Source organism: Sordaria macrospora, chromosome 1, assembly GCF_033870435.1.
Source record: "Sordaria macrospora chromosome 1, complete sequence".
NCBI lineage: Eukaryota > Fungi > Ascomycota > Sordariomycetes > Sordariales > Sordariaceae > Sordaria > Sordaria macrospora.
Genome location: NC_089371.1, coordinates 5,995,712 through 6,017,878, shown reverse-complemented (window position 1 = coordinate 6,017,878; position 22,167 = coordinate 5,995,712). Strand labels below are relative to the sequence as shown.

The following is a 22,167-nucleotide window of genomic DNA, read 5'->3' as shown; positions in this document are numbered from 1 at the left end:
GCACTTTTCTTAGCAGGTGGAACTCGGATGCACCAGCTGGCGCGTCACAGATGTTCCAAATCTCCCAGCTGTCGTCCCAACCCAAGTTGCGGTTTCCTCTTCCGAATTCGATGCTGTCGGCTGCTCAATCTTCAATTCCTTGGCTTGTCTTGCAATCTCCTCCGCTCAGTCAGCAACATCCTCAACACCAACACCAACCACCGACACCAACATTCGGCAACACCACCTTGTGACCTTCTCCCCACGAGACCGACGGCATGTGTGTCGAAAACCAAAGCAGGATTTCTAACCACTGCGATCCCGTCGATTGCCCATTTCTTATTTTCCAGCTCGAATCACCCTTGGCACTCTTTGTAGGAGGTCGGGCTGGTCGGCGCAGCCCTTGGCGGCTCCTTGGCTCCAGCATCAGGACTGCAAATCGAACCCATGCTCTTTGAGGAGTAGCGGCTATTCCCTTCTTCCCCCTCGACCTGCACTCAAAACCTTGAACTCGACATTGATGTTCTAGGTTGACGTCACCTTTCTTTACTTTCAAGATGATGGGGTTAATCAACACGCTTTTTACATGTCTGGCAAGTTATCCTGGATTTGCCGCAACACACTGAAACGGTTATCTTCACACAATGAGAGCAAGTGCGTGAATGTTGAACACATATCTACCTCCCCCCTGTTGTCAATATTATGTAGGAATTCTTTATTTCCCGCTGGTGTTTTGGCCGCCAACCGGCATGTTGCTCTGCTTTGTCCAGTCAGCACCAGCTGCTTTTGTTCGTGTTGGTTGCCCTGCCGTTCAGACTCTCCCCGACTTCCAACGACCCCCAATACCCGTGCCACTACTCGCTCCCGTGGAAGGGAGCATCGAACTTCGAGAAACAAAACGGCACATGGAACTGGAAACAAAAGTCTAACCGAGCCGCTTCTCCGACACCACCACCCTCTGAAGATACCCCTCTCAGGGCGATCCGATCTCCCCGGATCTTCCTTCTGCAGCCAATGTCATCATCCCTCGGGTAATATCTGGCCCTGATATGAAACCCGTGCCGATGCGTGTCATCGACCAAAGAAATCCATAAAGTGGAGAAAGAGACGACAACATATCGACAAAGTGATGTTCCAGGGGGTTCCCAATTCGATGTTTTTTTCTTCGCTCTCTCCTTCGCACATCCCAGAAAATTTCCAGTCAAAGAAGCGTGGGAGACAATGGAGTGATCATGATAACCGGAAGAGCCAGTCAGTGGTTGCCGTTGCCCCCCTACCTTCACAGAGCCTCAAAGTCAAGAGAGGCATATGGTAGTTGACCACATGTCCGGTTGCCTTATATCGCGAAATTGGGGTTGCCTTGAGCTTGGGATCATCTCCGTGTTACCAGTGGCTTGCTGCTGTGCCATTCTCCCGTGGCAAAGCCATCTCTAAGAACAGGAAAACCGTCCTCTTGCCATACGATTTTACGCCCGTATACCATTTTCGAAACTCCTTCCGCGCTTACGTGCTTAATGTCAAATATATCAATGCTGATCCGTTGTTCTTGGGCGTGATAATCTCCATCCGGCGGTGAGAAACGGGCAGCCCTGAACGCATAGGCGGGGATGCTGCGCTGCAACCTTCTCTGGGTACATCATGTAATTGCATGATATGTACATGCAGTCCGGCACATGATACCAAGGTGATGGGTACGGTGACAGGATGAAGAGGACGCAAAATTTCAAGCCAACATGGTCTAGGACCGGAAACAGCATCCGTTGACGGTCGAACCTTTCCTTCGGGTGCCGGAACTGACTCCCTCGTGCTTCTCCACGCTGCCGTAGAACCTGCGGATGCCCCCATTGGCTTCCATCCCCTGACAGGTATACCTATCTCGTCCTTCGGTCACGCAGTCGGGTATGATCAGCTCATCAATATGACAAGGGCGGTCAAGCTCTCCTGCACATCAAGTTGTGCTTCAGCTGCTCAAGCTTGTTAGCTACTGGCTCCGGACTTCTGGCTTGATCCGCTGTTCTGCACTACGGGCGATACAGACGCTGTGGAACAGCCCAGACGCAGTTGTGGAAAAAGCACTGCTAATCTTCATAGGTGTCATGGTCATCGAGCCTCTATCAAAGGTATCACCTGGTGATAGGACTTCAAGCCTCAGCTGCCTCCAAACGCGAGATTGCCTGTGCATGTAAGGCACTAACATTTGCTTGTAGTTCCCCCAAAATACATCGCTCGTGGGGGTTTGTGACTCCCAATGTCCGTCGCAGGGTCATATTTACGGTCAAAAGGAATCCCCACTCGTAGAGAGGCCTCTAACACGGTCGCAGCTCGAGGATGTGGTCACTTGTGGAAGATGATATTTAAAGTGCGGTTGGAAATGGAACACGACCTCGGGGGTTCCTCTTGGCAACTAAGGCTTTGGCCACCATCGGAACTCGAGAGAAGTTGCACCAATAGCTTGAAGTCCGAGGATAGCAAGACTGGCAGGTATCCGCAGCATAACTCTTCATCCAAGCCAGGTGTAAGAAAGTCAGCAGCAAGGTGAGAACCGTGAATTTGCTAACCTTTCCTACTGTCTCTCACAGCCCATTTCGATACACTCACACACCGGTTTTCCCTTGCTATACCCTCCTTATACACCAGCGCAACTCAAAAGGTGCCAGAAAAGCCCCGATGATATCGATTTAGGGTTCGTATTTGAACCCTATGACTTACTAGCTTTACCCATCGGTACACGAGATGTCTTGTATCGCGAAAATCACGCGTGTGAGGGAAGCACGAAAATCTAGTTTGACATCTCGCCTTGTATCTTTCCGCCAGCCCTGCCTTGGAGTGACTTCGAACCCTGTCATAACGGGAACTTGCATATAGTATGGCGATGCGGTCGAAGCAATATCTATGTCACGCCTTCACTTCTGGTAAGATTCATATCTCCCAACTCGCAGGTTGATGAGTTTACCGAAGGCCCGGATGTGAACCAAATCACCCTCTCAACTTGAGGGATCCAGTAACGATACTGGGAAGTAGTAGGTTGTACTACCACTGTCGTTAGGACAGCGTTTCTCTGACACCTTGTGTAGTAATTTGCGGGCCGATGGATGACCGGCTCGCTCGCTATTCATAGGGTATGTGCAAACCCATGACAACCTGCACGTTTCCGCCAGCAATCACTAATTGATAACGAGTTCTGAAGCCTGGGCGCTTATGATGTGCTTTGCCATCTTGGGCAAGATTCCCCGTCGTCGGGACTCGGAACCTTCAGGTCACGGATACGGATTCCGGCTTACGATCACGGGCGGGTTGGGTAAGGCCCGCTGTGGGAACCCTTGTCGGGACACTCACGGGTTTCGAGGCAGCAAGTATGAGAATCAAGTGCGTTTTTCGTATGGTACCGACGCTGAAAAGGGGACTATTCACAGAGCAAGATATCAGCTCGTTGTGATAAGTGAAGGTCTCCAAGCAACATCAACTCTGGATGTCAGCGCCTCGGAGAAAATCACCAGGAAAGGCCATCTATATCACTGAAACGTCCCGAGCATGACAGCACCCCTTCATCCAGGATGTCTGACAGCTGACGATATTACTAGACAACTCCCGAGTATGTCGCGTAGGGCGGGATATGCTCGAAGGCCGCTTCACGTCTGCGGCTCAACATTCCTGGTGCCTGCTCTTCGGGTCGTACGACGGGACGCTGCCTGAGTAGGCCTTATGTCGCTGTCATCACAGGCTACCATTCGGCCGCTTCATCCTCTCAAACGACCCGATGTTTTGACTAGACAAAATCCTATTCGAAGTGGGATGTCCCAAACCGTGAAATGCATGCTGCACCTCTCCCACACCTGGAGTTCTCAAGATTCTTTTGTCTTGCGCCCCTCCTTACTATGTTGCAGGTTGACATCCGCTAGTGTCAACTAAAGAGGCGTGCAGGACTACAACATGTCACCCTACGCACGTACGCAGATAATGCTGGCCACACATGCACCCCAATGGATAAAGAGTATGCGTGCTGTCATACACCAAGTGTGGCTTACTTGCGTGGCACTCTAGTCGGAAGAAGACCGGCTCATGGGCGGGATACTGAGACCAGTAGACCGGAAATCAGCCGGGACTGGGATACCTTGACAACCCGTGAGCTTCGACAAATGCGTGTCAACTTCTCATCGATACCGACCTGGCGAGTAGGAGTTGGGTGATCTACACCGGTCAATATACGTTGGCAACCAACCTATCCAGAATCTCACGCCTACACCACTTCGAGGACACCAGACCGACATCCACACCACTCCGGAGGAGTATATAAGGGAGGCTCCGCCCTGGGCCCATTACCGTCCGAACAGCATCACCATCATCAAGAGACCTCAGCATCTAACTCATCTCATCATTGTTTAACATCGTCAGCATCTCGGCTGAACTAAACAGCAGTCTCATATCAACTGCCTTCACTCATCGACCAACTCCCAGATCCACATCCAATATGTCCGGCCAAGCTTCCACCAATAGTACGTTTATGCCTAGTCACTCCTTCAGCACAGCACATGCCTCCAAGACCTGTCCACGCACCATATCAACCTTTCGATCTTTCCCCCCTGCTCAGTCCTATTTCCCATCCCGAACCCTTTCCCCTTTCCCATCCAGCTTACTCCCCACCATGACCTCTCAAAACAACTCACTAACCCTTAACCCCCATCTGCTCCAGACAACTCCACCAACTCTTACTCCTCCTCCCCTTCCTCCAACAGCACCAGTAGCAACTCTGTCAACTACTCCGCCTACAAAAGCACGTACGGCTCCGCCAACGGCAACACCCCCATCGATCGATACAAGGGCCAGAGTCGCTACGAAGAAGGATGGAATCCCCATCATGTTACTAGTGGTGGGAGCGGGAGCGGGGGTGGATATGGTGGAGGTTATGGGAAGAAGTGACTTGCCTGTGGGAAGGGGTTGGCGATGAAGACTAGGTGATGCTGGTGTTGAAGGTCTGATGAAGATAGTAGCTGGCATTTGCAGAAGTGTGGCCTACGGAGTTTTTGGCGATGAGATGAGTGGTGACACTAGAAACGGACGGCAGTGAAGAAGCCTAGAGGTAGTGAGGCTGGGGTTGAGGCTTGGGTTTGGGTTGAGGCTGGCCCTCATCTGGTTTTCCTTTGTGATCGAGTCGATTGGGAGGTTCATTGGCAGGGATTCATGATCTGCTCTGGTTGGTACGGTTTTGTTTGTCCGGATAAGTCTCAGCATGGCTTGGTCTTGTGCTTTCGAGGGTGTTGGTGGTGTTCATGTTGCTTGGTTAGGTATAATCAATCTGGTGGGAACCATCTCTTGGCATCTTGTTAACAATTTCTCATGTTGCCTGTTTTGGAGGAACTTCGGTTGCGTTGGCAATATTTTAGGAGTTGGACGTTGGATTGGATTGATTGCTTTAGCCCTTTTTGTTAGTTCTCCCTCGCTTCATGTTGGTTGTTCAATCATTGATCACTCGTTTTCTTTCACGAGCGATAACCAAATGTCCGTGCCGCAGGGACAAACGATCAGTCTGGAGATGCAAGCCTTGAAAAGAAGAAGCATGTAGGTAGGTACCTACTTGCTGAGTTGTGAAAAGGTATGTAAGGTCCCATCAACCCGTTGAGCTGGCGGGATATTTCTGGCTAAATCCATGTTTATGTTGGTGCAGGTCACGTCTGAGACTTGTTGGCTGGCACAGGCTCCGTCTCTCCCTCCATCGAGATCTTGCGATGCTAGAAAACGGCTCACTGAGAGCTAACAGCAACCAGAGACGAAAACCGTGCGCAGTAAGTACCCGTCCGTTCTCATAGAGATCAATCGATGGATCCGACCAATAACTTTCGAGGGTCTTATGGATCCACTGCGCGGGAGGAGTGGAACTGGATGACTCCCCCTTCGGAAAGGCACGATGGAAGATAGAAAGATTAGAAGGTGCAATGGAAGAAAGATGACGTCGAGGCAGCAAGAGAGAGACGGGAGTTCGAAATGCCAAACCCGGTCGGTTCCCTTTCTTCCATCTTCAATCTTCTCATCAGCATCAGCATCAGCATCAGCATCAGCATCAGCATCAGCATCAGCATCAGCATCAGCATCAGCATCAGCATCAGCATCAGCATCAGCATCAGCATCAGCATCAGCATCAGCATCAGCATCAGCATCCGCATCAGCATCCGCATCCGCATCAGCATCCGCATCAGCATCCGCATCAACGAGGCAGGTTGTCCTGGTTTCCATTCTTTCTTTCTATTCTTCTTCCATCGGACCTCCAGAACCAATCACGCTTTTCTGTGTCATCACTTGTCCATTTTTCAACAAGAAAATGCTCAGGTGAAGTCCAGTGAAGGCCTTCCCGTGTTCTCCGGTCCTCCTTCGTCGGAACTTCGGAAACTTCCCGGCACAAAGAAAAGAAAACACATACAAGGGTCTGGCGGTCGCACTGGAAATCTTTTTCCTCCGCCTTATCATCCTCTTTCTGTTTGTTCCAAGTATAATTGCATTCACAGAGGCTCTCCGCAGCCTATTCATCACAGATCCTCCAAGGTTCGAAAGCTTCCTACGGCACAGAGTGGCTGTCCATTGGGAGGCTGACTATATGGGATGGATTCCGAGTGGATGATGCCCTATTCACTGCATATCCTGTGCATTGTCAATCCTTGTTCAAACATGATCAGGAGGAGAGATTTTTAGTTTAAATATTCTTCAACATCCTGGTTCTTCCCTCTTCCAACCATTATCACTACCAGCGCCGGGAAAGACAATCTAGAGCCTCGATTAGCTGACATCAGCAAGATTTTAAGTTTTCCAGCGACCGCATTCGAAGGCTTCCCAACAAATCTAGTATAGTGCTCTCTAAAACTACAGCACAAAATGGCCATTGCAAATGCACTTACACTATTCCCTCTCCCTCCTCTGTTTCTTAGGTGTGGCCTAGTGAAACTTACTAACATATCCTTCACGGACTTACATCAGCCCCCGAAAGATCAAGAAGTACTACATCGATCCATCATGTAATATAAAGTTCGACAACGAATTTGAGAGTCTCGTCAAAGAAGCTATGGATTATGCCCAACGGGCCGTGAACCGGCTGACCTTAGATTCTGATACCGACTTTGCCCGAGTATACGAAACTCTCTTCAGGGTTCCCAAGACTAATACGCAAAAGTTCAACTGGGGCAAGAACTTCCGCACTATGAACCCCCACAGCGCCGCAGTCCGAATGACTACCTATAAACATGTGGTTGGAGTGCTTAGAGACCTTGCTACTAACTGGAGAAAGACCCACAACCGGTGGGAAGCAGATGTATGGTTTCAATGCGACGCTGGTAAGTAAAAATTTCCCACCACTTTCCCCCATGACAAGTCCATAATCAGTCCTCCTTCCTGCTCATGTACCTTAACCAAGCCGGCAGGTGACTTTAATGCTAACAAATTGACCCACAGGCGCTCGCTTCAACCTCGTACATCCTTCGTCCAGCCTGAAATTCACCCACCTCGACCACAAAAACTTCGTCTTCAACACCCTCCCCTTCGCTGAAGACTTCAAAGGTCAGGCCTTTACCCCCCATGTGCTTTCTGCTGAGGGAAAGAATGGAGTAATCCGCAACCTGTGGGGTCTCGACGGCATCAAAGGTCACTTCGAAGTCTACAACCCAGATAGAGTGGTGATCGACCTGTGCAAGTCCACCTGGGAGGCCTTCGGGAAGCTCCCGGACAGCATAAGAGCCGCAAAGAACCGTCTCTGCCTCGCTCACCTGAAACCACTGAACCCAGGTGAAGAAGCCAAAGATGAGGCGGCGTTGGGCCCAGTAAAAGAGTTCAAAGTTGATGACATCGTACAGTGGTCAATCCTGGGAATCATCTTCCGCGAGATGATGCATTGTCGATACTACTGCCTCCATGACGCAAACGCCAGTGGCCCTATCTATACATATCTTGGGTGGGAGGCGGGGTGCATGGATTCCACCACGTTGCCACCAAGTTACGTTCATAATGCAGAAATTTATGCAATGCTGGGGGTTCTAGCCAGACTGGCTGATATGAGGCCTGCTGGTGAGGAGGCGGGTGGGTATACGCTGTCGAGAGAAGACGAAGGGGAGAGGGCTAATGTCACAGGTTGACATTGGCTATATAGTGTGCATTCCGAGTTCTGCCTTGCAAGCAGAACATCGTCCTATCTTTTGTAGGTTTGGCCGTCTGGGCATATGCACCCCAGCCTGTCACAGCTAAGGGGGTTGTGCGCTTTTATGAGGATATTACTTACTAGGCAGGTTATTTAGTAGAAGCAATTTGGGGCTGGTTGATGTAGAAAGTTGGTATGTTTCTTTCCATCTTTTTCGGGCCTGTTCGAGGTTTCCGAGATGACCAGTAGTTCTGGGCGTGTCTTTCTCACATTATCGTTTCTCGTTTGTTGTATCACCGGCCAAAGCCTACCGACTCTTTGTCTTTGAGCATCGCGAATTCCTCTTGTCATAGGGACACGCATTGCGTCTTATACCTCAACGCCCCTCAATTCCTTCTTTTTTTTTCCTTTTTTTTTTTTCCTTTTTTTTTTTTTTTTTTTTTTTTTTTTTTTTTTGCTTCATGGTGCCTAGGTTTCTCGAGCTTAAATAACTTCCCCGCTTTTATGTTACAGCAAACTCGACAATGTATTATATCCCAGTCATCCTGAATTTCCATTCCGCACTGTTGATCTCAGATAAAGATCCCCTACATCACTCATATGCACAGGTAGAATGAGAGAAAATAGCCACATGTCTATAGTTGAGACTAATTTGCTGTTGCCGTGCTAGCAGTCCCTTATTATCCCTATATAAACAGGACAGGAAAATGTAAATAAACGAATATACACAAGTATGAAAACACATAAATAACACCGCCACATAGCGGCAAGTTACGAATAATCAAGCCACTAGGCTTGTCCCTTAAGCTACTACAGTTGGCTTTCAGTACAGGGCCAGCTGCGACATCCCGAGGGCGTCATGGTCAGGGAATTGGGTTGTCCACGGATCCCAACAGACACCCGAGCCTCCCCGCGCTGCAGTGCTAAAAGAAGCATATGTCCTCTCGCACAGAAACCGGTGGATTCCTCATCGGGTAATCCCTCGTAGAGCGCCGTAGACAACGATGACAATATGCCACCCGGTCAACAATCCCCAAATTCATAGATCTGTTGGGTGAGGTGCTTTTCTTGCGGCACACCAGGATGTGCAGAAAGAGGAGAACGGGGATTATCAGGAGGAGTGGTGTGGCCGTGGATATTTTGGGACCAAGACCAAGAACAGCCTGGCCCCAAACTTCACCAGCCAACAGCCGCGAGCCGTGCCACCGAGACAACCCCGACAGAACAAGACACCTGTGCCGCTCTATGGCGACCACGGCAATGATCTAGAAAATGTGGATTACGACTGCATCGAGGTAATGGTCTCAACTTGCTCGGTCATAATAATACGGTGTTGTGGAAGCTTCGAAGGGGATTGGAGGGTATTTGGATCCGGGCGCGTAATAGGTATCGGGAGGACAGAATTTCCATGTAGATCAGTAGCGACTGTTTCATAAGGTACCTAAGCAGGAGTGCGAGTGACAGCCGAGTTAGTGCCCTTCATCTGGGATTCTTCCTATCGTCTTGGTCTAGGTGAATTCGCCGCAGGTGAAGGCATTACCGGGTGACTGTCTCTCACTTGGTAGGCAGGCCCCTTCCGTCTGATATAGATATATCCGCAGTGAAGGTAGGGCTTGCTCATATACGGTATTGAGATTATTCCTTAAGCACCAGGCATCAATGAATCGCGGCTGAAGTTGGTGAACAGACATGGCCGCGTGACCAGATACCATTCGTACATGTCATGGCCGTTTATGGAGAGTCATACCATTGTTGAACTGAAGGTCCTTGGTCCATATCCAGTCACACATCCCAGCCGCCATGATTGGTCTCACGTCCACCCCTTGCCCAAGCACCATGGTCTTCCAGAACGTACGACAGATTGTATCCAACGGTTACACCTGCGTTCCCGGCCGAACTTCACAACCCATGCCGTACCCGTGTTCTTTGCCTTACAGGGCCAGTGAACGGAGCTTATCCCTGGTTCGTGTGACCTCCATCAACCCTTCAACAAACATATGTCAGTGTCCAATAGTCTTCACGAACGGCGATGGGTAAGATCCAGCCTTGTGTCTGCACGGTGAAGGGTTCTGCATATATCAAGGCCAGGACCCTTGCCCTGGGAGCCTTCAATACTGTGAGAAAAATGCCTTGCAGCGTTTGGTGAAATGACTCTAAAATGAAGACGGTCCCCCATTCATGATGCACCAACTCCTAGATCCTTCATGTTCGGCCATCTCAGCCTCCATGTTCAGAAGATGTTCGATGGAGGGGGCATGGTGAATGTCCTTGGGAGCCATGATCAAGCATCATGGCAAAAGCATCATGATGAACAGCGAGCAGTCCCAGCATCCATGACATGCTCCATCAACGAGGAAATCAAAGCCATAAATGCTCATAAAAGACCGGCCATGTTGGTGGTTCTGGCCGGAAACTCTTGGTCCTTTTCTTCCCCATCCCCAACCGACAACGAAGAAAACGAGAGCAACCTACTAGTCTACCACTCAAGCAGAAATCATGGCGCCAACCACCCAGAACACCTCCAACCAGGAGGTTCAGGAGTTAGACACAACCCCCGTGACCAGTCCATCAGGACCACCAGCCACACCACGTAACCGTTCCTTTTCTTCCCTTTCCTCGCCTTCTTCGTCCTCCACTTCCCCCTACGCCACCGCGGTAACCACTCAGCCGCGACGACGGGAGCCTTCTCAGCCCCTGGATGTTACTCCCTTAGCCACCTCCAACTTCCTCGTCGCCGGCACGGACGCAAGTTTCATGGGATACACAACTCCCACCAGATCTGAGTCAGGCACAGCAGCAGCAATAACGGCACAGGGCATGGGGATAACAGGCCAAGACACAGTCGACTCTGCTAGCACACCACAGGCTCATGATAGCTCGACGCGCGAGGAAGAAGTGAATACAGAGGATGCTGCAAAGAGGAGGAAGATCAGGATGCAGACAGGGGCTGCTCGTTCAGCTTTTTTAAACTGGGTGGGGATAAAGGGAGGTTAGCCATGATGAGCCTGGCAAAAAGGAGGTGGAGGAGGAGGACGGCGCGATGGCGCGACGGAAGAGGAGTTCGATAAGTGGGATAAAGTTACGAAGGAATGGGGGAAAAGAAGGCGGTACTTGAGGTTCTGTTGGGTTGGGGACTCAAAGTGAAGCGGTTGCCCTGATGAAAGGATCGGTAAGCACGAGGCAGCAACGATTGGAAGGGACGAATGTTGAAGTCTTGGAGTTCTAGGAAATCGGTAACAGCCGAAGGACGGAGGAAGGTTCATGACATCATGTCTGCCTTCCTGCTTCAAAAAGAGTGTGAAGGAAAGAGCGATGGGAGAGAGTGAATGGACAACTGCAGCAAGACATGAAGGGGATGGGAGACTGGGACGTTAGGTTGAAAAGCAGTACATTGGACAATGACATAGTGGAAAAAAAAGGCAATAAGAAACGTTAACTCTTTTCAACTGCCGACCTAACAGTCTGGTTCAAGACTTTCCTGTCGTGAAACCGCGGCCATGTCCATGTCAAAGCGAAAAACGATGTGCATGAGTCCCTGGCCCAATAGGTTCGGAAATAAGCCAGTCGGATGGCTTGCCCTTTCTGTCTTTTTCCTCTGACATAGAGGTAAGTATCTCCAGAGGTATGAGTCACTGTGCAATATGTAGGTACGCGTCAAAGATGTATTGAATAACGATAAACCCATCCAGGGGTTTGAAAAGCTCCAAAACAATTGTAACGTAACTTGTTTAGAGGAAAAAGCGTGAAACCGACCAATGCGAGAAAAAAGATCGAAACTATTGCCGCGCCTCTTCACCTTGCACCTTTCTTGTACTTCCCATGTCATGTCAAGCCACGATCACTTGATCATCAAGGGCACCGACACCGAGAAGAAGAAACTTCTCAGCCCTGCAAGGTGATAATGACACCCACAGAACTTGCTCATTTTATGGTGGCTTTCTGATGGCTTGGAGAAATTAAGGACCGGGTGTTCGGTAGATTAAACCCTTGTCTGCAGGCGCAAATAATTAATAATCACAGGAAAAGCAAAGGAAAAGGGCACAAAGAGATGGAGCAACTCAGCATACTATCTAGAGGTACCTAGTCAACGCAACAGATGCTAATCAAGATCGTGAGAAGGTGAGCGAGATGGATGGCTTTGTGTAATCCCTTGCCATTTACTAACAAGTACGGTAGTACGGTAAACATAAATCCGATCAATGGGTTTTCATAACTCCGGCGCGCGCTTGCATAGGTATTCCACCTTCTCGGTTCATGTTTTATTATAAGATACTAGAGGCAGGTACTAGAGGGCGACAGCGACAGGGAGGAGAATCCTTCCTCCAACTTTTTTCTTTTGGCCATCAAAAGCAAGGCAAGAGTACAATAAAGAACCTAAAAAAAGGCTAACGGCTCGCTTGTTTCCTAAAGGCATGGCATGGCATGTCGTCACTTATCTTTGCCGGGTCTATTGCTTTTTGTCACCTCGCGACATATCGCAAACGATCTTCGGACCCTTCGGGCCCGAGTTAGGAAGTCTATGATCAAAAGAAGAAAGCAATTGGTAGCGTTGTAAGCCCTAAGGACTTTTGTCCGGAGAACGGGTGGGCTGTCAGGGAGTCCAGTCGAATATCCGAAACAGTAAATCCGATAATCTGCGACTGTTCGGAGTTTTCAAACTCGACGCTGGTGGGATCTGGTTTAGCTTCTGCATGTCATCTTGCTCGAGTTATCGTGGGAAGTGAAGAATGCAACAGTGTACCTCAAGATACCTGCATGACAGGCTTAATCCCCAAGAAGTGGATGAACAGACGGATGCGAAGGCTGACGGGCAAACACATCTTTGGCGTATTTACTGTCGCCGGAGGAGGAGGGTACCTTAGGTATATGGGGACATGGGATGATAGAAAGACAACATGAGGTTGGCTTTCGTTGTCGTCAGGTGTTTTAACACTGCGTCTATGCAGGTCCCAACAGGTCCTGACGCGGTTCGTCCCTCCCTGACAGCACTTTTTAAGCGCGAGCTTTTCCTTTTGATACCTTATCCCGAGGAAAAAAGGAACGAAGCGTTCATTCGGCTTTTGGAGCTTGTCGTGTCCAAATTGCCGACGCTTTCGTTCCTTGCTATTTTGCATCCGATCTTCATGAGCAATCAGGCAGCAAGACCTGGTGCACAGTTAGTCCATCATAACCCGCACAACAATCTCTAGGAGGATGAGAGATGTCGATTACAAAGCAGACTGACCATGTCTGGAGATACTTTATAGCAAGTGAGTCTTATCATCCACTTGCCGAAGGTAAGAGATTTGACCGCGTGAGTCTACAATACGAAGACGGCAGATGTGCAAGGTGCCTCTACCCTATCAAAGCCATGTTTCTCCTGCTTTCTTAACATCCAAAACGTATCGGAGAGACGATGAAGCTCCATAGATACCTTACCTAGGGTATAGGTACTAGCGTTCGCCAGCCAAAAGAAAGGCTTTGCTCCCAGGTTATTGACAGGTTCGGTATGAAGCCGTGAGGACCGAAAAGATGAGGCAAGAGGCCACATCTCACACAGTACGATTTGAAGGACTCCTGGAGAGAGAGGTCCTTGACCTTCCCCTTCACCGGCAGACAACCTTGAAACCGGTGAAAGTGTCTCAGTCGTGAGTGATGCTTCTTTTCCAAGCTATCGGTAAAAAAGATGGCTTGCTAGGCCTTGCCAGGCCCTGCCAGGGTGTGTAAGGTGTGTGCCGTGTGTGTGTCTGTCTGCAGCCACTGTCTGGTTCGGAATCTCCTACTACTCCCAGAGGGTCTCACCATTGCAACACCCCGGTTTTCCGATATTACCAAATCCCAAGCATCTAGTTCAACCCCGTATTTCTTGCGCGGTTCCCCTCAGACGGTTCATTGGTACTGCGAGGAGTATAGTCCCCCCTTGGAAAGAGTTCTGATCGGTATTTCGCTCCGTATGTGGTCCAATTCCGTGATGTTGCAGTGAAGGAAACATTATGAGCCGATTTCGATCACGGAGTGCTTCACTGTTCTTCACATATCGATATTACCCAATTGCCCTGAATATGGCCAGCTTGGCTGGCTTTATTGGCATATGGGCGTGAAAAAGGGGCAAGTGGCCAGTTTTTTCCCCCCCATCTCTTGGGAAATGGAAGACGTCGACGATCTGGTGGCTTCAAGCGCTGACAGTCATCTGATGTGTCACCAATGCGGGTAGGGTGTGGATGATCATGTCTCGTTTTCGCGTCTGGAATTCCTTGGGGGTGCTTGGGCTATTGCGTCGTCGTGGGATCCTTCGTTTCGCTGCGTTGTTGTTGGGTGGTGGATAAAGTGTGTCTCGGAGACGATGGACACGGTTCCGTGGGCGAGGACGGTCACTTTCCCGGTGTGCTAGAACCGGAGCAGTTCCGGGCCTGCGGTCATTGATGATGCGCTAGAGATTAGCGTCAAGCTTTATTTCTTGGTGTGGCCTTGGGCGCTCCGCTCACCGAGTCAGCCCCTGATTGGGCGCCTATGGAGGAACCGTGATGAGTGGCTGTGTCCCAACGGAGTGAGAGACAAGGGGCATGCGATAGAGACAACCCAACTGCTGCATGTCTCATCACATCGGCGACACGGAATCGCATCGACCTTATTCGTGCCCTATTCCGGCTGTTCCTGCCTTTTCCTTGCCCGTTCCTGGACACAATAGGCACACAATGTCGAAGGAAGACCAAAACCACCTCAAGCTGAAGGAACTGTTTGGGCCCAAAAGGGAAATGGCCTGGTGCGTTGCATCCGCCCAGTGACCACCACCAGCTCACAGTCTCTCACAGTGTTCCCATCCGCTGTGGGGAGACGGGGAAAGGTAATGATCAGAAGCTGACGCTGGCTGAACGTTGAGTGATTGGGGGGAGCAATGGAGCATGGAAGTTGGCTTGGCTGGATGCCTGGGGAAAGTCTTCAGCAGCACCCACCTGATTCGTGATCAGGGGGTTACCAATAAACCGGGTCAGCACATGGAACAAACGGAGAAAGAAAAACGGGGGATCACCTGTACCGTGTCGATAGGGGATAAGATCAAGCATGCAACGCTGAACTACTCCCTTGGCAATCGTCGCCAGTGCCCTGTCAATGCCTTCATCATCTTGCTTTGCTTCGTTGCAACGTGCCCGTCCTTGGTTGCTGTACCAAAATCTTACACGTAGAGAGCATATATGAGATGTGTTATCACCCACACCCATCCATCATCCATGTATTCGGGTATACATCCAACGACGCCCTCAGAAGCTCTCTTGCTGTGACGGAAAAGTTTGTCGACGACCGACCGGCACCCTTCCAAAAATCCGGTTTCCAGGTTCCTTTGTCTCGGAAGTCTCGTGAGCGTTCGCTGGCACCAAGGTGAACATACATTGAGCGGTGGTGGTTTGGGGGGGGTTTTTTTTTTTTTTTTAAAAAAAAGGACGGGACGCACATAAAGTCAAACAGCAACACACACCACCTTAGCTGCCCGGCTTGCCTGACCTTGAAGAGAAAATCTGCGTCCATGGCCGCCACGCTCCCACGCCCGGCTGTCCTGCCGCACTCCGGCGGGTGTCAGTCGTGTTCAGCTTCAGACCGTCTTTCACTTCAAATTATCTCCTCTTCATCAGCAGCATCAAAAACTAGCGGCAACAACACCAGCACGGCGGGGAGCTTCGCCAGCAGTACGCCCACCAATAACCCACCAACACCAAGTGGGGCCAAATCACGACCGCCACCACTATCACCACACAAGCAGAAGCAACAGCAGCATGCCGATTCCAACATGTCGCAAAGCGTCATCTTGGCCCATTCGAGAGAGCTAGAGCCTCACCGTCCAGTTTCAACGTCGATGCAAGATATCACCTGGTGTCCGATGCAAGAATCATCGCAATATGAAGACGATGTGACGACGTCTTCCCCCGAGCTGCTCGTAGCCGTATGGCCGACAACAACAATGACAACAACATCACCATCGACAGATGGACGCAGCCGACAACCAACACAGAGTATCAGCATCAGCGAGTCTGTCGAGACGCCGTTTATCCACATCCCGCGGTGCAAATTGTCAGTCACCAATTTCGACGATATTCACCAGCCGTTACCAGCAGCAGGCAGAGGGGGTCCATATCCGGGACATGGAAGCATCAAGATCGAGCAAGTGGCTCTGCCGCGGGCCGTGGTGCAGCAATTCCTGTCTGGCGTCCGCCTGCCCAACGGGATTGCTGGTATGGATGTTGACGTCGCCTTTCCTCGCCACTTTGACGACGCCGATGAGTGGGTGCAGTCGCGGTGCATCTTGTCGGACTTCTCCGAGCTGGACGAGGAAGAGGCGGCTCAGCTGTCGAGCGAGGAGAGGTTGTGCTGCTGGGGAAGCATCGTGTTGACGAGGGACGGAGATAATGGATGGGACTTGGGATTCGTGATGCACCGCGTGTTGACGCAACGGGATCCTGTCAGCGGGACTTGTGGTTGTGGTCGTCGATGACCGGCACACCGGGTGTATCAATGTCACTTTGGCGGGAAACGTATCATTTATACCGTGCCGATTCCGGCGGGGGGTTTTGGGCGTTATGTTGTTCTTCTTCCTTTTGGGTCCATCGAGTAAGTCTCTTGAGGGATAACAAAAAGACGGAGGAAGGTCCGGTATGGCGTTGACAGTGCAAATTTCCATTGGGCGGGCAGCGAGCTGAACTTGAAGGCACACTTGAGCGGGAAGGCCGGGTAGGGTAACCACGCATCATTGTACACGTACACTATCCAAATAATGGCTGTAATCGATCTCCATATCCAGGCGCATCCGAGCATTTAAAGTGAAGGACCGAAGTAGTGTAACCGGAGCATTCGAGGATCCTGAGTCGCGGAGCGGAGTTGTACATATAAAAAGAAATCAACGCAGGGCTGCAATTGTCTTGAGAAGCCGAGAAGATCACCGAGTTTTGTCCTTTGTCCATGTTGCCTGGTGCTTGCCTCCAAGGGGGGAGGGGGCATTGTAGCGGAGATTGAAGAGAACCAGAGCGATATGATCCTGCCCTGGCCTGTCCACACCGGGCCTTCCTCCGGTGGCCAACCAAATGAGCAGGAACGGACTCCGGACGCTGCGACAGGGTAGAACGGTCAACATGGCAATATTGCTGTGGTCAGCGTCGTTGTGTGCCCAACAATTCCTTTCCAGCCGTGGGATCTCGATCACAAGACCCGACCCGGTGAATGTTCGGGCCAATCGGAGAGATACTATGACTGCGGCAGCAAGACCGTTGAAGATTGGAAAAGGGAAACCATCATGATGTTTTGAAAGAAGACCGAATTACGAGCAGATTGAGGTTAGACTTGACGGGTTGCAGCGGTGCTTCTGGCCAAGAGAGCGAGAGAATGCAGGGTTCAATGAAGGCACGTTCTTGATGGCCTCAAGGATTGCTATAGGCGCAGGACACCGCCGATCGCTCGAATGCTCGCTGCAATGTGAACATGATGTTTAATGTACATACCACATGTTGTCATCCCAACGGCGGAGAAAACAGAGCGGTTGGATGGCTCAAAACGACGAGCAGGAGAAAGAGACCAACCAAGATGCGACGATCATCAGGTTCCTTCAATATCAACCGCGATCGGGAAAGCTGACAGTGAGACGGCAGAAACAGCAATGGCTCAAAGGATAGGTAAGGTAGAGAGAGGTACACACTAGAAGGTGTTAGTGTTGACAGTCAATGGGCTCTGGCCAATCAGACATCGTTTTGGGCGAATCGGAGGTGCCTCCTACCCGGCAGCCAGATGCCCGTGGATAGCCTGAGGCGTGCCTATCGTATGATGCTAGCGAGGGTCTGTCAGTGACTTCACCCACCATTCAGCACTCAACTTTGCGGAAGTCGAGCCTGGCCCTGGCAACCACAGCAAATCAGCGTTCAACAAGAGGGAGCGCCAAGGTTTCTGGGACCACTGGATCGCGAGTGCATCAGAGAAAATTAAACAGGGAACAAAATGGCAAGGGAAACCACTGCCAGAATCCAGTCTGTTACAGCATGATCCCGACTCAGGACCGCTAGCCAGGACATATAGAACACGGCCTCCCCGGCGAATCTGTCATGAAATTGTCCCTTTTATAGAGAATTGGAGAATCGGTTGCGCGACAGTGGTATCATGCTTTCCTATTCCAGCACTGGGGCAGCACGGCACCAACGCGGATTCAACGCAGCTTCACTGGCTTCGAGGGGCTAGAAGGATATTATTCGGTTCTCAGACACTTATGCGCGCTGGAAAAAGCAAGGGCACAACCGACTACCGTCTGGCTACCTGCCTTTAAGGGACCACCGGTCTTTCTTTCGTCCACACCTCGGAAACTTTCCATTTCTATTTACACGACTCTCCTCAGGTACGGATTCAGGACCCGTGCCCATCTCGCAAATCTCGACTTCCATTGTTGAAGATAAAGGCGGAAAATGGGTTATTACGTCGGGAAAGGGACAACCCTGTTTGGAGGGGGACCACAATGATGGGAAAGGTACCTCTGAGCTGACTTACAAAACCGTTGCCAATCCCCCCCACTATTACAGCAACACCGACTACCACCAAAGCGCACCAACCACCACCACCACCGGCGACACCTCCGACAAACCAAGGGGAAGGGGCACACCGGCGCAAATTCGACCACGCGGGACGGGAACACAACTCGTTTTCACGCAAAATCTCTCTCTCAACACAGTACAAATACGTGGATCTTTCTGACGTCAGAAACCTTGTTGCTCTGCCTGGCTGCCATATATCCATTTGTTCCCCAATTCCCGTCTTTGCTTTGCCAAACAAAAAGAACACCAAATCTCACCACCAAAATTCACCACCAATCCGTCTCCCCTCCTCCACCACGATGCACCGCCAGGTAACACCACCACTACCACTGGCGCTAAGCACTACCACTACACTACCACCATCATTAGCACTATTGTTATCATCGCCGCCACCACTCACCGTTCGTCGCTACAACTTCACCACTGCCAAAGTCAAAAGCCAAAAATGCGGAACAAAGCCAGAGAGTCCTTCATCACTTTGAAAACACAACAAACACAACTTCTCAGGGCGCGTCGAAGCAGAGCGAAACAATTGGAACTTGTCGGTCCAGTCGGAAAACATACTAAACAATTGTGCAGACCAAAGCAAAAGATATCATACATGATTTCACCCGCCAAACTCCAGATCCCGATCCTGAGGATACAAAAACAAAACTTGAAAAAAATCAGCAGACCACGCCAACACACGCCAAAAATGTGATGCAACAACAGAGAAGAAAAGACGCGACACAGCAACAGATCCGGCTCGATTTCGAGATCGGCACTCCGAGGTCATATACCGAGACGAAATAGACGAGGGCCTCCTCGGAACTTCAGTTTGAAAATGGCAGCGAAGCGGACGACTCCCGTCTCTTGGTCTCCAGCTCTTCTATCAATTTGGCATTGGTAGTTTGGAGGTCGAGGATGTGACGACAAGCCCTCTCCAGGACCTCTGCTTTGCTCCAATTTCTCGACTTCTGGCCTGCTGCGGACGACGACGATTGCGACTCACCATCGTTCCCGGGCTCGGCTTTGGGCTCCAAGCTAGGGTTGTCAGGGAGCACTTTGAGGAGATTGTCAAAATACTCGTGCAACCGGTTGCGATATTGCTTCTCCACTTGGTTGTGGTTTACTCTGGCGCGGCGCTCTTCTGCAGACTCCCCCGGCTTCTGTGCCGACTTGGGGCGTACCACCTTGCGGGCGGCGGTTCGCAGAGCACGGCCCGATGCAGACACAGGAGCTGCTCTGTCTTGACCACACACCTTGCGGGCAGATTCAGGAGTCTTCTTCCTGCCGCGCTTTTTGGGTTCTGCCTTTTCAGGCTGCGACTGGTCGAGCGCGGGAGTTTGCAAACGACTGTCGACACCGGATGCCCCGATTTCGACACTTGGCTGTGAATAGCTGGGAGAGGATACAAAGTTGTTTGCATTTACGGCCTCAGCAAAACCCTCCAGCAACGGTCCAGTTGCCATATTGGGCAATTCGGACCGCAATGCGATTGTTTCCGCTGTAGCGGCTTTGTCAAATGATGACCTCATCGGCCATGCGCTCTGTTCCACACTAAACGCAACACCAGGACTCGCCATGATATCGGAATTTTGCCAGTCGAAGCTGGAAACAGAATTCGTGGCATCGGGCGTGAGAGGGAAACTCATGTTGCTAGCAGCGCTACTCAATGTGCCCATGGGGCTGTGGACGTAGGCAGTCATGGCTTCTCCTCCGACCGGAGTTGATGGGTCGGCGGCCGGCCACGGTGCGCCGGTCTGGATGGCGTTATCAAGAGGGATTTGGCTTGGGAGCGCTGCGGTTGAGTCGACGCGTCTTGAGCCCACGCTGTGCGAAACGGAGGCTGCGCGAGCTGTGTATGTTTGGGCGAATGGGGCAGAAGAAAAATCATCGCTTCCGAGGTACATCTTCGCGTTCGGCATCATGGGGAAATCCTGCCACGGGGCAAATCCAAAGTGCGACGGCATCGGTTGAGATTCGACATTCGAAGGCGGCAATTGCCCTGGTTGGAACATGGGATACGAATACTGGATGTTCTACGCCATCTGTCAGCACAGGATCAAAAAAGAGAACGAAAACAAAACGATGTTTTCGATCATTCGCCGATGGCTTCCGCACATGTGCGCCGCGACCAATTCGACATTGGTGACGATTCGAACCGTTTCCTCGGAAAAAAAAACACACCACACGACTCGCGCACTGTGTATTCACGACATGAACGATGGCACACACGCAGAACAGCGAAAAAAGGTATTGCCATTTGTCTGGGTTTTCAGCTATCGCCATGTTCACTCGTAGCTGAATACTAGCACTGGGCGAAGGTTTGCCTACACGCCGACTGGCCTTTCTTATCGCGATTTGGAGGCAGAAAAAATGGGTGACGAGAGAAAATGGGTCACGAACCTGATAATGAGCCATGTCGGATGGCCTACGGACGGCAGTGTGGCGGAGTGTTTGGTTCAAAAAGTCCATGTTTGCGTATCGCTTTCACGTTTGGCGATGGCGATGGCGATGGGTGTTGTGGCTGCTTCGGTTCGTCGCAATCGGTCCTTGTGCGGTGGTTTGCTGCTCTGGATTTTTAGCAAGGTACGCGGGGCACACGGTTTATGCTGTTCTGGCTGATCTCCCATCCTCTTCATGGGTACCTATTCCGAGCCCGGCAATATTTGGCTGCAACTTCGAATGGTGCTCCTCAGGGATGCTCGGCATTGGTCAAGCCAAGTGCAGTTATGTGAGCATCGGGGGTGCCAAAGCAGCAAGAAAGGCCAGCAGCGGACATGGCCTGCCACACTGACCACCCAACACACCGCAGCTGGTGCAGTTCAGACCCCCGTCCCCATCCCATGTCGGAGGCAATTCTTAGCGTCGGTTCTGCCCAGTGAGCAAGCACCCCTCTCCCTTCAACCCCCCAAACCCTGACATGGACGCCCAGCAATTTGGCAGCCGACAGGCCCCCCGAACATTGCGAGTTTCGCGCAGTCTGACTGCTCGGTTATGTGTTATGGGTTATCGGAGATGGCACGCATTCAGAAGCAGCAGCATTCGAATGTCCAAGGGCATCTCGATGGAGAGTGGCATTCGACGAAGATCGCTTCAACCCTCAATGCAATGGTGAGTAACGATTGCCCGGCACAATGAAGCAGACCCCCCTTCCATGTTTCCCTCGTTTCTAAAGACGGAATGGACGGGCTGACCCTCCGACTCCGAACAGTACCACCCTACATACTTACGTACCTTTGTACCTTACAGTAATGCAGCTCCGAAAATCCCACGTCCGCAACGCGCAACCGACAACACAAACAACAGATATGACGCCGGCATGTATACCACCACAGCCTCGCACTATCTTTTTGTCCCGGACGCTGCACCCATCGGCCTTTGGTGGAACAAGTTAAGAGTTCATGCTTGCCGACATTCACCCGCAAAGGAAATGGTCAGAGTCAGATGAGTGGCTTCTTGCGTTCTCTTTTCTGTCTAGCACTGGATTGATCTCTAGGGAAACATAATTGTTCGGGATTGCAGCTCGCAAGCCCGTTACGGTTCCGGTTTTGC

The 22,167-nt window shown here is 51.0% G+C and overlaps 4 protein-coding genes across 4 annotated transcripts; 3 read left to right on the top strand and 1 right to left on the bottom strand.

Moving 5' to 3' along the window:
- Window positions 1-6,840: 6,840 nt before the first annotated feature.
- SMAC4_01431 (uncharacterized protein) lies at window positions 6,841-8,090 on the top strand (the record flags this gene model as incomplete). The annotated part of the gene is made up of 3 exons (XM_003352549.1): window positions 6,841-6,893; window positions 6,943-7,291; window positions 7,524-8,090. The coding sequence occupies 3 exons, from the start codon at window positions 6,841-6,843 to the stop codon at window positions 8,088-8,090; spliced, it is 969 nt and encodes a 322-aa protein (XP_003352597.1).
- Window positions 8,091-10,588: 2,498 nt separating this feature from the next.
- On the top strand, window positions 10,589-11,086 carry SMAC4_01432 (uncharacterized protein; the record flags this gene model as incomplete). The annotated part of the gene is made up of 1 exon (XM_003352550.1): window positions 10,589-11,086. One exon carries the CDS (start codon window positions 10,589-10,591, stop codon window positions 11,084-11,086), a length of 498 nt encoding a protein of 165 aa, XP_003352598.1.
- A 4,507-nt stretch (window positions 11,087-15,593) lies between these two features.
- Window positions 15,594-16,556, top strand: SMAC4_01433 (uncharacterized protein; the record flags this gene model as incomplete). The annotated part of the gene is made up of 1 exon (XM_003352551.1): window positions 15,594-16,556. The coding sequence occupies one exon, from the start codon at window positions 15,594-15,596 to the stop codon at window positions 16,554-16,556; it is 963 nt and encodes a 320-aa protein (XP_003352599.1).
- A 1,538-nt stretch (window positions 16,557-18,094) lies between these two features.
- SMAC4_01434 (uncharacterized protein) lies at window positions 18,095-21,141 on the bottom strand. Its single transcript, XM_003352552.2, has 2 exons — window positions 21,019-21,141; window positions 18,095-20,651 (listed from the first exon to the last, which is right to left on the bottom strand). The coding sequence occupies exons 1-2, from the start codon at window positions 21,085-21,087 to the stop codon at window positions 19,443-19,445; spliced, it is 1,278 nt and encodes a 425-aa protein (XP_003352600.1). The 5' UTR covers window positions 21,088-21,141; the 3' UTR covers window positions 18,095-19,442.
- Between the last annotated feature and the right edge of the window lie 1,026 nt (window positions 21,142-22,167).